Consider the following 13,679-nt stretch of genomic DNA (forward strand, 5'->3'; position numbering starts at 1 on the left):
ATGAAATTTTGCTAAGAGTTGAGTGTATTATTATCAAAATTTTAGGCTAGTATAATCCAGATCCCTAAATGTTCCAACATTCTACTTTTGAAATATGCTTGATGAATAATTCCTTTTCGAACATAAAACACGTATTTTGTACTGAAATATTTGATGAAGTTTGCCATCAGAGAAGTTTGTTCTTTCCAAGTTACCTCTCATGGTTGGGTAATATTTGCTCTAGATTTTAAATTAACATTTAATGACAAGTAATAGCCTCAGTCTTTTAACATGGAAGTGGATCCATATTTTTATACTGCCAATCGTAAAAAATATATATATATTTTAACATTTACTCATCACTCTCGATGATGGAGTTTTAAATTATTTTACACATGAATACAGTAGAAAGAGGTTTATTCATTCATTTAACTATCCTTTAACATTATTACTTGTATTTGTACACTGAGTAGCTGATTATCAGGTATCCTTTTATGACTAGAGTCGGAAGTGGAATATATATATTTAGAACCAGTCCCCAGCTCATTACACCAAGCCATTTGAAGGTTAAATTTGTAGTTAAAATCTCCTATAGGACCAAATCTGCCAGATCACCATTTCTGTGATATCCAGTGATGCTGTCCTTTTGAAACCCTTTATTTAGCAAGAGATCAAGGTTTTCAAATAACCAGGTACCATGTGGGCAGTCTGCTGTTTTGTGATTGTGCTTTATGTAAACGTTTTAATATAGGATCCCTAATATCCAGAGTCTTCCCCAAAGGGGATTAGAACATAATCCCCTCTCTCTGTTGCTGTAGTGGATTAACTCTATTCTCTCTGTGGCTGGTTTGCTCCCTGAAGGCTGCAACAAAAAGACTCAGTGCTCCTTAAACATACTATGGAGTTGGAAGTTGTAATTGGAGATTTCCAAGGACAAGAGGAAAAATGACGCACTAAGGCTGAATATTACACGATGTGTCTTTTCTTAAAGAGCAGTTCAAAATCCTTTTTATAAACTCCCAGAAAAAAATCTCAACTCAGTAGAATGAAATTGGAGTCGAATCAAAAGGAAGTGCAGAGAGGAGACTCAGAAATAAGCATAGTATGTTCCCTGTTAAGAGTTCATGGGTTGCATACTTAAAATTAGTCGTTTATTTCAGTACATCGGTGACTACATATTTCATAATTCGTTGCATGATCTTATTCTTTTCAGTTTTCCCGATGTAGTTATTTGGATGTGTGATATTACATTTTAGGAGAAAGAAGCGGTTCGCCATTTTTAGTGTTTCTGACTATTCTTCGTCTCCAAAAGCCAGAGACCTCGATTGAGCCATAAATCACGAGTGCTCGGTTTGGAGGGAAGACTTTTCTAAGGTTTTAGCAAGGCCCGACAAAGAAGACAGTTTCCGAGGCGAACCGCACCCCCAAAATCTCACCCCACGGACCTGGGAAGCTGAGCCAGGGAGAGCGGCATCCGGCGGAGCGGTCTGGTAGCTCAAGGGTTAAGGGAGCGGTTCGAACCAGCCGCCGCGCCGAGGGACTGGGAGGAGGGCGCGGGAGGCTGGAGGCGACGCCGCGCGCGGAGACCCTCCAATAAACACAAAGGAGGGCCTGGGGAATAGAAACCCAAATCCACTTGTAATCGTACAAGAGATCCGGGCGTAATTACTTGAGCAACCTAGATTAAGATTGATGAGCCTTTAACGTGGCGCTTCAGATCGACCGCCTCGCCCTTTGGAAAGAAAAACCCGGTGGAGTCGAGGTCCTGGAGCCGAGAGGGACCTCAACTGCTCCGGGACGCGCGGCCGAAACCGCGGGCCCGAGTCCCCGGGGCATCCGGGGGGCCGAACGCGGACCACCGGAGACCGGGGCCTGGCGGCTGTCTGACCGCGGCGGTCTCCTCCGGGGCGACGGCTAACCCCGACGCCCCGCGCCACACAGCCTCTCCCCTTCAACGCCGCCAGTCCCTGCAGTGGGGCCCGGCCCGGCGCTGGGCAGTGGCCGACTGGGGGTGCGCGGCTCCCGGGAACGCCAGCCTTAGGCACCGCCGGCAACCCGCGCGGGCCCGGCCAGGCCCCACTGGGTGGCGGCCACTGGAAAGTCTCCCGCGCCGGGCCGCTGGGGATCTGGCTTTTTATTGCCTTTCTCCTACCGCTAGCTTGTCTCATTTGACTGTGTGCCTCTGAGCTGGTAGAGGAAGGGTTCCTTAGAGCCTTTGTACCCCAGCAGGAGAAAATGAATGCATTATCTCTGAGTTCCCTGTCCCGCGCTAAGACAGGATCACGAAGTGTGCCTCCTCGCTGAGGGATTTTGACGAGGGCGGTCTGATCTTCACACCCCACCCCCACCCTTCTAATCGCTACTCTAACGCCCTGGCACTCAAACTGAGGAATTCGAAATAAGCACCCATAGGCACACATTGGGGAGGGGCGGTGAGGGGGGGACTGATCTTAGATCCTCTTTCCAAAGTTGGCAAACAGCACTTAAAGACGCTTTTTTTCTGAGAATCGTTTTGTTTCCGCATCTCCCTTACATCATTTTTTGACCGATTATCTGGTTAGAACATGCTAAAAATTTTCCGGGGTTGTTTTCCCCCCCCCCCCTCTCTCTCTCTCTCTCTCTCTCTCTCTCTCTCTCTCTCTCTCTCGAACTTTAATGTCTTTACGTGTGTGATGGGACTGAAAAATAAAATAAAATAAACCTTTCTCAAGTTGCTTACCTCTCAGAGCAACCTATATATTTAAATCTTTTCCTCCCTCGCCTCTTCTGCCTCTTCTTGGGCAGCTATAGCACCGATTGGAATGGCTTGAAATGACGGTTGCCCTTTCCTAGCTTAGCTCCTACCTAGGGTCTCTTGAAAGCCATAATGCACCAAGGGACATCTGGGTATTGTGGAATCCATTCTGCAATGGGTCGCTTGACCTTTGGGGTTATAGAATGCTTTGTCTCCCAGCTCTGTATGTAAGTGTTTAAAAGCTGAGCAGTTGAGCACATCATATCTAACGTGAAAAGATCTTGCCACATAACATAGGCCCCATTTTTTCGTGTGACATCTTTACAAATAAAACCCTGCTGGCGGCCTTGTGGGTTGTGTGAGGGGGTCGGGCGCATCCTGACTCCAATCCCTTGTCTTTCAGGCCCTGTGGTTCTCAGCACCCCGGCCCAGCTCATAGCTCCAGTGGTGGTGGCCAAGGGGACTCTCTCCATAACCACGACAGAAATCTACTTCGAAGTCGATGAAGATGATCCCGCCTTCAAGAAGATCGACACGAAAGTGAGTCAGAGGGATTCCATGTACAGTATTGGTGGCTTTTGTGGCAGGAAGTGGTTTTCGACTTTGCTTGGGTTTTAATGAAAGTGGGGGAGGGGAGCGCATTCTCTTTCTCGCAGAAAATAAAATGAATGAAAATACACATGATCTCTTTTACGGAATTGGGGAATATACTAGTGAGTTTAAATCCTGTATTACCAGAATTTATTCCCTCCTTTTTGTGCACTTGGGGCAGATTTGATAGTTAAGATGAATGATCCTAAGTGGTGCTCCCCTCACCCCCAGCATTTCAGTTAGGAAAAGTCTTAGGAAGTGTTGTGTTGAGATCATTATTAATTTCCAAAAGTACGGCTGCAATATATGAATTATCATTTATTGAAATGTTATAAGTAACTGGGAGGAGATCCATTATAATATAATTTCATTTCTATTATTACATCCATTTTTCATATTCTGAAATAAGAATGGATTTTTACATATGAATTTAAGAGAAAAAACACACTAAAAGCTTTAAAATGTATATTTATACATAGCATATTCTAACACTCAAGTGTTTCAAGTTGTATTCTTCAGATGTAATACCAGAAAAATAGATATTTGGACCATTTAAAATCATAAATTTGATCTTACAGATTTTAACAATTGAGCATTAGAGCAGCTTTATGTCTCAGAACTGTTGTTTTAACTTTCATGTGACTGTAGAATTTGAAAACTTTTTCCTGAATTTAAGAATTCAAGATAATTGTCATTGGCATTATTGTGCAATGATCTTCCTTTATAAAATGTTTTCGGACAGTCATTGTAAAATAATTTAAAACTCCCATTAATCTAGGCTTTTATTCACCTTTAACTTAGAGACAGAAATGAAACAGTATAAAATATGACTTGTAAAGTGGCGATTCAAATCCTAAAGTTTATCAACTCCTAGATTAATTAAAGCCTATTAGTAGAGACCTTTCAGCACATGGTGGCTATTAAAATATTCCAAAAGACATGTACTTATAGCTCCAAGAATCACTGCATTTTTAAAATGAGTTTGGATGCTTCATATTTTAAGGACTTCAAAGCTTGCCCTATGTTTTATCATTTGCTTCCCCTTTGAAGTAAAAAGGAATTTTGGTCTTGTGACTAATTTATTCTGCTAATGGAATTGCATTAAATAAGGCTGAAAAAGTACATATGAGTTTATCTTATCCGCTTACTTTCCATATCCAAATTTCAAAATTTGGTGTTATGATGAATTTACTTTCTCTGAATTAGCCTGATTTTCTGACTCACTCCATTTGAACAACTGTCAGGATGGATTTCTTTCCTTATATTGTCAAAAATGTTTTAGAAATACTAACCAGAACAGCAAGGATTCAAAAGTAGATTTAAACTGAGTAAGTTGTAGGAAGGAAGAAATGATCTTATAAACAAGCTAGAAACCAATGGGAGATGGATATCTTCTGTAGCTATACAAAAAGAGCTCTTCTTTAGTATCACTGTTTATTTTTAAACAATTTCGTCAAACTACGTTCTAAAATGTTTTAAATATTCAAGTGCAATCGATTTTCAAAATGGTGTATCACATCTTTTGATAGAAAAACAATTTAAAGCGAAACACACCAACTTGGTATTTTACTCATTTATTAGCTTCTAATTAAATAAAAATCAGCCACAGAAATTAAATTCTAAATCACAAAAGTAATTATCCAGTGTATTTCAAGTGCATTTTTCAAATATATAATTCAGATATTCAAGCGTTATTATATAAGCTGAATTCAAATTCATTTGAATATATTTAAATAACATTTCAAGTATATTTATGGAATGTTAGAAATAGAACAAGCAATATATTTGAAACAAAAAAAATGTAAACTTTTTTTTTAAGTTCAGACACTTTCAAAGACAGATAAAAGTACCAGGAGGAAATCTACCTTTAAATGGTATCTTTATAAGTGAAAAATGTCTGGAAGTGTTCCAACATGGCAATTTTAAGTTCTGTTCACCAAACCACAAAACACCAACATCCACACTTTAAAAGACAATGTGAGCTCACAATTTTTGTTACAAACCAAAATATACATTACACTTTCCTTCAGATGACAAATCCAAATCGTATTTACTCACAGACAGATGCACCTAAGTCACAGAATTGCTATATAATCCTTTGCTAGGCAGTGTTCTTGGTTCTTCGCCACAGCCGCTCCGATTTCCCGGTGTTATCCCGTACTTTCTAAGGGAGATGAGGAACCGTCTGTAAAGGAGTCTCCGTAATACTTGTTCGGGTTTTCCTACATCCATCGCTGCTTCTTTTTCTCCCCTCGCAGGGATAATGGGTGAGATGACGCCTAGACGTGGATAGTACCCCTCCTTTTTAAGGAAGAAACTGTTTCCACTGTCCCCTAGAATATCTGATAGGACCGGGAGGGGAAGTTTTCCCGGAATCAGGACTTTGAGCAGAGCAGTCGTTTCAGCTCTCGATTAGCTTATCCGTCCTCTAAAGTTTCTCCAAACTTTTCGGGTTGGTCAGGATCTCTCGTGCCAGCCGCCACGTTTGTTTGGCAGCGTTTTCCAGGGCTGAGTGAGGCTTGCCTTGAAACAGATCTAAGTTGGGGAGGAAGTAGTGGGGACAGCGCCGGCACTGCAGGCAGGAGATGAGTTGCAGCAGGATCCCGTTCAGCCGGTCGCCCAGGCAGGACTCGTCCCAGTCCGACTCCCGGGGATGTTTTTCACACTCGTAGGACACCAGAGTCTTCATGTGGTAATTGTTGAGGGGCTGGCCCGGCAGCTCGAGGTGTCGGTCCCGCAGGGTTTTGAGGATGGAGAGGCATTTCTTTCTGCAGCCCCCCATCTGCAGTCTGTTCTCGGCCTCCGCGAACTGCAGCACCCAGGCGTCGCTCTCGGCCGAGCTCTGCTTGCCGGCCAGGGAGTGGCACTCCTTGGACAAGAGGTTGAACCCTTCTGCCTTGACCTCCGCCACCCGGTTGGGCCCCGGCCAGGGGATGTGGGGAAGCGGCCAGTGGGCAGCACTCCTGGGCCAGATCCCTGTGCATTTAAACGCCGGCGTGATCTGCACCACGTACCTATCTCGGATTCTCAGTTTCACTTCGCTAGTGTCGGCCACCATCTTTACCACATCCCGGTAGCTGCATTTGTCCACCGCCTGGGCCACCAGCGTCTGGAACCTGGAGCGGATCTTGCGCGCCGAGAGGTAGCCGGAGGCAGTGATGAATTCCACCCAGAGGGACATGCTCCTCTTGCGCCCGTCGCTCAGCTTCAGCACCGCGCAGCCAGGCAGCGAGCCATCGTCCACGAAGTTGAACACCCCCATTTGGTTGAGATAAAGCACCACTTCGAACTCGGTGGGCGAGATGACCTCGAGGCCCTCGTAGCGATTGTCCATCTCGTTGAGAGAGCTGATGAAGCGGGGCTCCTGCACTTCTACTTCCTTTAGGACGTCGGAAACGACTTTGCAGACTTCCCGGATGGTTTTGGCGATGGCAGCTTTCCTGGCTTGGCATTTTTCGTTGTAGTACTTATTCAGATGGTAGACCAGCTTGGCCTGGGCCGCGATCATGTTGGGGCAGAGATCCGGATTATACACCGGAGTCTCGCAATAGGCTGTGGGATCCAATGCGGCTGCTAGAGCAGGAGCCAACTTCGGTGCAGAAACGGGCCGCAGAGCGCAGAAACCGAGCCCAAGCGTCTTCCCGACGTGCTGCCGCGCCGGCCTCCGGGCGGCCTCGCTCTCCCCGGCCTTTTATCTGGGAGCGCAGCCGGTCTTAAAGTGAAAGGTGGTGGTTCTCCCCCCCTCCTCGGTCTCTCTTCCTCTTTTTACTGGATCTTCCCGAGAGAGAAAAGCCGGGAGGGATCACCTTCTCAGTAAGAAAAACCAAAGTTGCTCTGAGACCCCAGCAAAGCTCTTCCAGCAGTCAAAAGAATCACCCCCTTTCTGTGTTTATTTACGTTATCCTGTAATCATTGTGTGTGCAGGACTGTTCATCAGAGGGAGGAAAAGTGTTGCTGAGTGTGCGTCGGGCGCGAGTGTGCGTGTGTATGTGTAGGAAGAAGCTGCTGTAGGTTTGCCTAAGAGCCCAGATGCACTGGTGTGGAAATTATAAAGGCTGGGCCAGGCAGGCGGGCGGCCAATCGCCACTGGGCTCGTCACGACAGCCTCCTTCAGCTCCAGCCCGGCTAATTAATCCCCCCTCGTGGATCTAGGCACACAAAGTAAAGGTAGGGAGCTGCTGGCGGCACAAAACCACCCAGGCCACCTAGACAGTTTGGAAATCAAGGGGAAATCTCTCAGCTTTTGGTATTACTTGAAGCATATTGACGTTTTGAAAAGACTTGGCAAAGTGGCTCTCCTCTGTGCTGAAAACCCTGCTTGTCTGTTTACAGCTGAAATGCAAATACAGGTGTATTAATGGCCATCCATCAATGAATGAACTAAATAGGGCTTTTTAAACAGCCACTAACTTGCATTTAGAGTACGATAATTAATGTCTGCCAATCCTCGGGGTCTTTTTGAAGTGTGCAGGTTCAAAGTTTGTCCTTTCATGCACTGACTACTGCTTCACAGAAGCTGGCTTTAGGTGGAGTATAGTACTTGAGTCATTTTTACCTTTTGGATGGCCCCTGTGTGTTAGAATGACATCTTAAACTGGTAGTGTACTCTTTATGCCTGTCCTCATCTGCACTTGTTGAGAGGAATCTGAAAATTATTGCTGAATGAGGTAGACCTATGCACCCACTTTAAACCAGGACACTTAAAAAAGTATCTGCTCTCCCCCATCTGCGATCTCCTAAGTAGATAGATTTGCCCAGGGCTTCAAGCAGGACACTAAGCTCTTTATGTACATATACAAATGTTGTTTTTAAAAAGGGTCTCTGGAATTTAAAGATTATTTTAGTGTAGTTTCATAGTCAGCTGTACCTTGATGAGTGAAATTCAGAAGAGATTTTAGAAATGAGACCCACTGACACAGTTTCTGGCTTGCTTGCAGATGTATCTCCTGGCTAAAGTGTCCTTAGTGGTGACCTGACAGTAAATTAATTTTAAACTATTCCATATGATGCAAGTAAGGGGAAATGGTTAATAATATTAAAGTTAATTTACAGTCATTCTGACTTATTAACAATAAACATTTGAAAAAAATGAAAGGAATTAACAAATTTCTAAATTCTGGAGCCTTGATATAAAAGAAACATAGTTTATGAAGAAATTTCTTATTCTTGGTGGTATAGAGTTGTATCCTTCATGAACAAGAAGTAAAGAAATACTAAAGTTTTACACTGTGGCTTCCCTCACCAGGGTTGTTTTTTGTTTGTTTTAGTTTTCTACCTTTAATTTAGATACCTGGTCTTTCAGACTAAGAAAATACTTCCTTGGAAATCCACAGCTCCAGGAATCACGTTTCTAAGCACTTTTCTTCCAGAACGGCTTTTAGCAGGCTCATATTGAGGGTTCTCTGCCTGCCCTGTTTCACTCAAGCTTTTGGGATGGGGGAGGGGCAGGCTGGCACTGATCAGCACATCACAGAGCCCGCCCCTCCCCATAATTCACATTCTCATTATAAGAGGATTCCGGTGAAGTCCACTACACCCCCTTCAACCTTCTGTTCCTCAAAGACTGAAAACCCCAAAAAGCTCCTCCCCGTTTTGCAGGCCTTGCTACCTTGTGGCAGTTTGAAGGGAGGGGGGTCGAGAGGGGGGAGAGAAAGCAAATCAGAGAAGCACTGAGAAGCAAAGGAGAAGTACAAGAAAGCGAGTTGTCTCCGGGGACGGGCCACCCTGGCCCTCTCTTGGTACTCTTGCGCGTTTTGCTGCCCACCTTTGCTCCAGGGCTCTGCCCTGCTCAGATCCTCATTCCTCCCACTGTCTTCTGTCTGTCCCATGCGCTGTATTTATATGAAAAGGTTATTTTTAAACTTCTCTCGGTGGCCCTGTCTCCTCCTCCCTCGTCTTTTGGAGACCTTGCTCTGTGTCCAAGCCGGTTTCAGCCCTTGCCCCTTCCAATCCAAGAGTGATGGCCGAGGAGCCAGGCGTTTCCTCCGCGGGACGGTGGGCCGGATGCCTCTCGTTTTGAGTCTGGGTCAGAGATGCTTGGCTTCTGGGCCACCTGCAGACTCAGTCCTTCTTCCCCCTACAGGCTCCCTTCCCCCGTTGTTGAGGGTGGGAGGCCGCCTCCGAGGGCGAGGAAACCGGGGCCGCCTGGGTGGCTCGGAAGGGGAAGACGCGGGTGAGCAGGGGCGCCGCCTGGCTCGCTGGAGCCAGGCGCGCAGGTGGCGCATCTTCGGGGCTCGCTGCGCTGCTTAATTGGGTTAAAGCGCAGCTAAACACTGCAACACTTTGTGCAAACTAATTGGTGCAACCGGGGCCTTTCCACTAACGATTTGCACTTTGAGAAGGCAAAATAGATGGAGAGGAAAAAAAAAAAAAAACAGAAAAACTCTTCTGTCGTAGTGTATGGCAGGGGAGTGGAATCGTAGGGTTTTTAGCCACGCCAGGACTGGATTTTCCGAGCGGCTTCCCGGAGCCCCGCCACTCCGGGCGCTGACAGTGATTTACATAATACTAGACTCACGGGTCCGCCGGTCGCTGGGGTGAACCGAGCGCCCCAGAATAACACTCAGCGCAAGTGGTGCTTGTTGCTGCAGCGCTGCGATTTTCTGTTACACTGAGCACGTGAAATGAATTTCCATCTCTAGCAGAATCCTTCTAGGGATCTTAACACCCTAGGTGGTGGGAGGGAAAATTAAACGATTCTGATGACCGTTTGACTGTTTTCTACCCATGTCTTTAAAAATAATAATCAATAGAAGGAAATCAGAAATAATAGTACATTAATTAAATTAACTATAATCCAGGTTTTAGAGCTAGATTTGTGTGCATTAATGTTTGTTACTTATGGTAATTAAAAAATTATCTGACCTTTTGAACTAGTTACTTCAAATAAGGATGTAAGATGTGGCTGGTTTAAAATCTATTTGTTATTCACATGAAAAGTTTATCAAAGAACCGTAACGATATTAGTGTTGCTTTTTTGCTATAAATATAGAATCCTGGTAATTAGTTATAGACTAAAAGCGCGCGCGCGCGCGCGCGCGTGTGTGTGTGTGCGTGCCTGTGTTTGTGTGTCCTTGCTTTAATATACAAATGTTTAATTGTGTTCAGTGGTATGCAGGCAGACATCTTTGAAGTGAGCTAATAATAGAACGATAATTGAAGAAAAGTGACCTAATTGCAAGGAAAAAACACACCCCAAGAATCTCAAGATTTAACAATTGAGATGCTTACATTTGACTGTTATTTCAGATTTTAAGGTCTGATTCATTTCTTACCAGTGCAACCTTGATTCAAATGTAGCGGTTAGAGAAAAGTACAACAAAGATATGGCACACCAGTACCATTACTGGTGGAATTAATGAACATAAAATAAATACATTTTGTCATTAACAATACAAAACGTTCCAAGTAATGACGGCAATTTTTCCAGAATTACTTTTTCCTAAGGAATTTATCCCTTTCTGTAGACCTGCTTGGGTAGGATACAGAATATAATTTTTAAAACAATCTCCTTGCTAGGTGTAAAGGGAAAAAATGCCATTGGGACCAGAAATGTAGGAATCCAACATTTTTGTATTAAGAAAAAACAAAAACTTAAGTTTTATTTTGACTTTGAACTCAGTGGTACACATTGTTTGCCTGGAAGGTGTGAGGCCCCAAGTTTAAACACCCTTCCCCCCCTTAGCTCCACAAATTTAATAATAATAGTGGCAACAATAATAATAGTAATAATAAGCCTAATTTATATTTGAATTGGGTGTTTACAAATTTCAGTAATTGTAACCTTTCTGGAAAAAGGTGCCTATTAGATGCTGTATACACAATAATTGATTATAAAGATATTATTCTGTAGTTTTTCATTATCTTCTGGCTGCTAGTTTATTCACAAGTATTCATAAATTTAAATTTTTATTTTTAATATATGCCTATTACACTGAGGAGATAAAAAGAATATGAAGTTGAGTTTATTACATTATTTATCTCTACCACTGGAATGGCTTTGAAGGCTCATTGTATGCATTTGATTTCTTCTCTTTCCCCCTTTTTAAAAAGTGCACTCACACTATTTCATCTGTTTCATTCTGCCAGACACAATATATTTCCTTTATTACACTAGAGAAATTAAAGACAGATATTTGTGCAAGGTTTTATATGTGTCATATTAAATGAAGTAAAATAGAGGGAGTTTTTCTTTTTTTTTTCTGGTAACCTAATTTGATAGCATCTATACTTTACTTCCTATTGTGACTTGTGGTATAAGAACATTGAAACAAAATAGTTTGAAAGCTTCAAAAATTTTAGTGCTTTCTTAAAATATTATTTCTTGTTTTAATATTAAGTTCATCATAATGTCATGGAAAGGAGTGAGGTTACCGTTTACACCGTATCAATCCTATTTTCAGTGTATCCTGAGAAGTGGTTTCAGAAAATATAAATTCTTCACATGAATGAATCATCAAGGCCATTGCTTCAGCGTTATCACCCTTGTACATGATCACAAGGCCCCAACTGCTTATACTGCAGTATTGCTTATAAACCTGCTATTGGAGTTAATAGGTGTTGAAAAGCAAAGTCATTTTGAGATTAAAGATGGAAGCTGGAAGTACATGTACAAGAATTACCACGCCTGCTTGGCTTGCAAATTGAAGTAATCCCGAGTAGACTTTTCTTTGGAAGGTAAAGAAATTTAAGCCTGTATTATGTATGCAATTGTCTCAGTTTCTTTATTTCATTTGAATGTGTGCACAGCAGTGCAGAATATTTTAAGTTACATCTAGATACTGAAAATACGATAATAGAAAGGTCATCAATTAAAGAAATTTCTTGTTGTTCATAATAAAATGTGATTTTTAACTTCTTCCAAATATTTATGGACAATAGGGATTATTCATTAATTTCAGGAGTATTATGGAGGAAAGGATGAATACATTGTTTTTCATTCCTCCTATACTCTTTATAAAGTCATCATTATCTTTCTAATTGATAAAACTAAAATTCTTTTCAGTAAACCTCAGATTATATCTTTCATTCAGAAATCATAGTGATTCTATATGCATAAATGAAAATGAAGTGCTATAAATAGCTAACATAGATTTACTTGATTTTGTGATATAGGTTTATAGCCCTAATACTATTAGTATGTTACATTTTTATTGCACTTAGAAAAAAAACAGTAGGACCATTTGCACCCTCACTGTGTTAATCTGTGTGTCTGTAGTTGTTCAATCCAGGACTGAATTGCTGTCATTATGGCTCCATACTGTATCTGATTAGACCACTGAAAATATTCAACATGACCTTAATCCTGGAATATGACACATGGATAATCTACTTCCAGAGATTGCATATCTAAAAGAGCCACTCCTACTTTTAATTTGGCATGATGAAGCTTATTTTTTAGTGGAAAAGCAATTTCTCTAAACTAGAATTTATTTTTTACATGACCAAAGAGTTACAATTGAGAACAATTATATCTAATAAAATTGATTACTCTTTATATATTACATGTAATATAATAAATGATTTAGATAAAATATAATATGTAAATAGGAACATCCTTTATCACTTCACAAATGGATACAAATATTCCAAATAGGCACAGATTACAAACATGATCTAGGAGTAGACCACTTAAGTAATACTTATTTTTTCACTTATATATGTTTGCTTTTACTATTCTAATAATATATATTTCCATAAACACTGTGTACTGTTTCTTGAAAGCATATGTTTTCATATGGTGAAAAGTATACATTAAAAATATACAGTTATAAAAATTGAAAGTAGATAATACTTTTAAACTCACATGTCCTTATCTATTTTATATAAATATATAAATCAAATTAGAAGATGATACAGTGCTTCTAATACAGACCGAGAACTCTGTAAAATAAAAATACAGCTTTATTTTATACAATCTATGTTTTAAAAACTTATGTATATTAATATATAATCTTTGTGCTGTACTGTTCCACTCTTTTTCATGAACATGCCATTTTATGAATTGCTCAACTACATTAGCAATGTTAGAGGCATATTTGTAATATTAATATCTTAATGGCATTAGGGAAACTAATTTTGTAATCTCTTAGTATTTATATGTTTTACTTTACTTTTAATAGCAGAATCTTCCTTTTGCTTGGCTTAGAATGATGGTTAATTAGTGATAGTATTATTTAAATGTACAGACATTCTTAGGACATATACATCTAATCTAATTTTTATATGAAATACATTGTCATTTAAATGTAGATGGTTACAAATAATTCAAACAAAGCAGTTTCACTGATACTGGTGTTTTTTTAAGTACATTCCTTTTACAAGTTGGAATAGTGCAACTCATTGCTTATTTTTTCCCCTAAAATACACAAATTAT

General features: G+C 41.3%; 2 protein-coding genes across 8 annotated transcripts in view; one reads left to right on the plus strand and one right to left on the minus strand.

Annotated features, from left to right (window-relative positions):
* Nbea (neurobeachin) overlaps window positions 1-13,679 on the plus strand; it is a 496,782-nt gene that overhangs the window by 313,858 nt on the left and 169,245 nt on the right. For all 7 annotated transcript variants that reach the window (XM_090342258.1, XM_090342251.1, XM_090342252.1 and 4 more), the window contains one exon: window positions 3,117-3,253. In XM_090342258.1, coding sequence (XP_090198384.1) covers window positions 3,117-3,253 — 137 coding nt within the window. The remainder of the gene's footprint in view (window positions 1-3,116; window positions 3,254-13,679) is intronic.
* On the minus strand, window positions 4,005-8,702 carry Mab21l1 (mab-21 like 1). The gene is made up of 2 exons (XM_090342250.1): window positions 8,595-8,702; window positions 4,005-7,636 (listed from the first exon to the last, which is right to left on the minus strand). The coding sequence occupies exon 2, from the start codon at window positions 6,810-6,812 to the stop codon at window positions 5,733-5,735; it is 1,080 nt and encodes a 359-aa protein (XP_090198376.1). The 5' UTR covers window positions 6,813-7,636; window positions 8,595-8,702; the 3' UTR covers window positions 4,005-5,732.

This window comes from Megascapheus bottae, chromosome 11 (assembly GCF_031878675.1).
Source record: "Megascapheus bottae isolate mThoBot1 chromosome 11, mThoBot2.hap1, whole genome shotgun sequence".
Classification (NCBI taxonomy): Eukaryota; Metazoa; Chordata; class Mammalia; order Rodentia; family Geomyidae; genus Megascapheus; species Megascapheus bottae.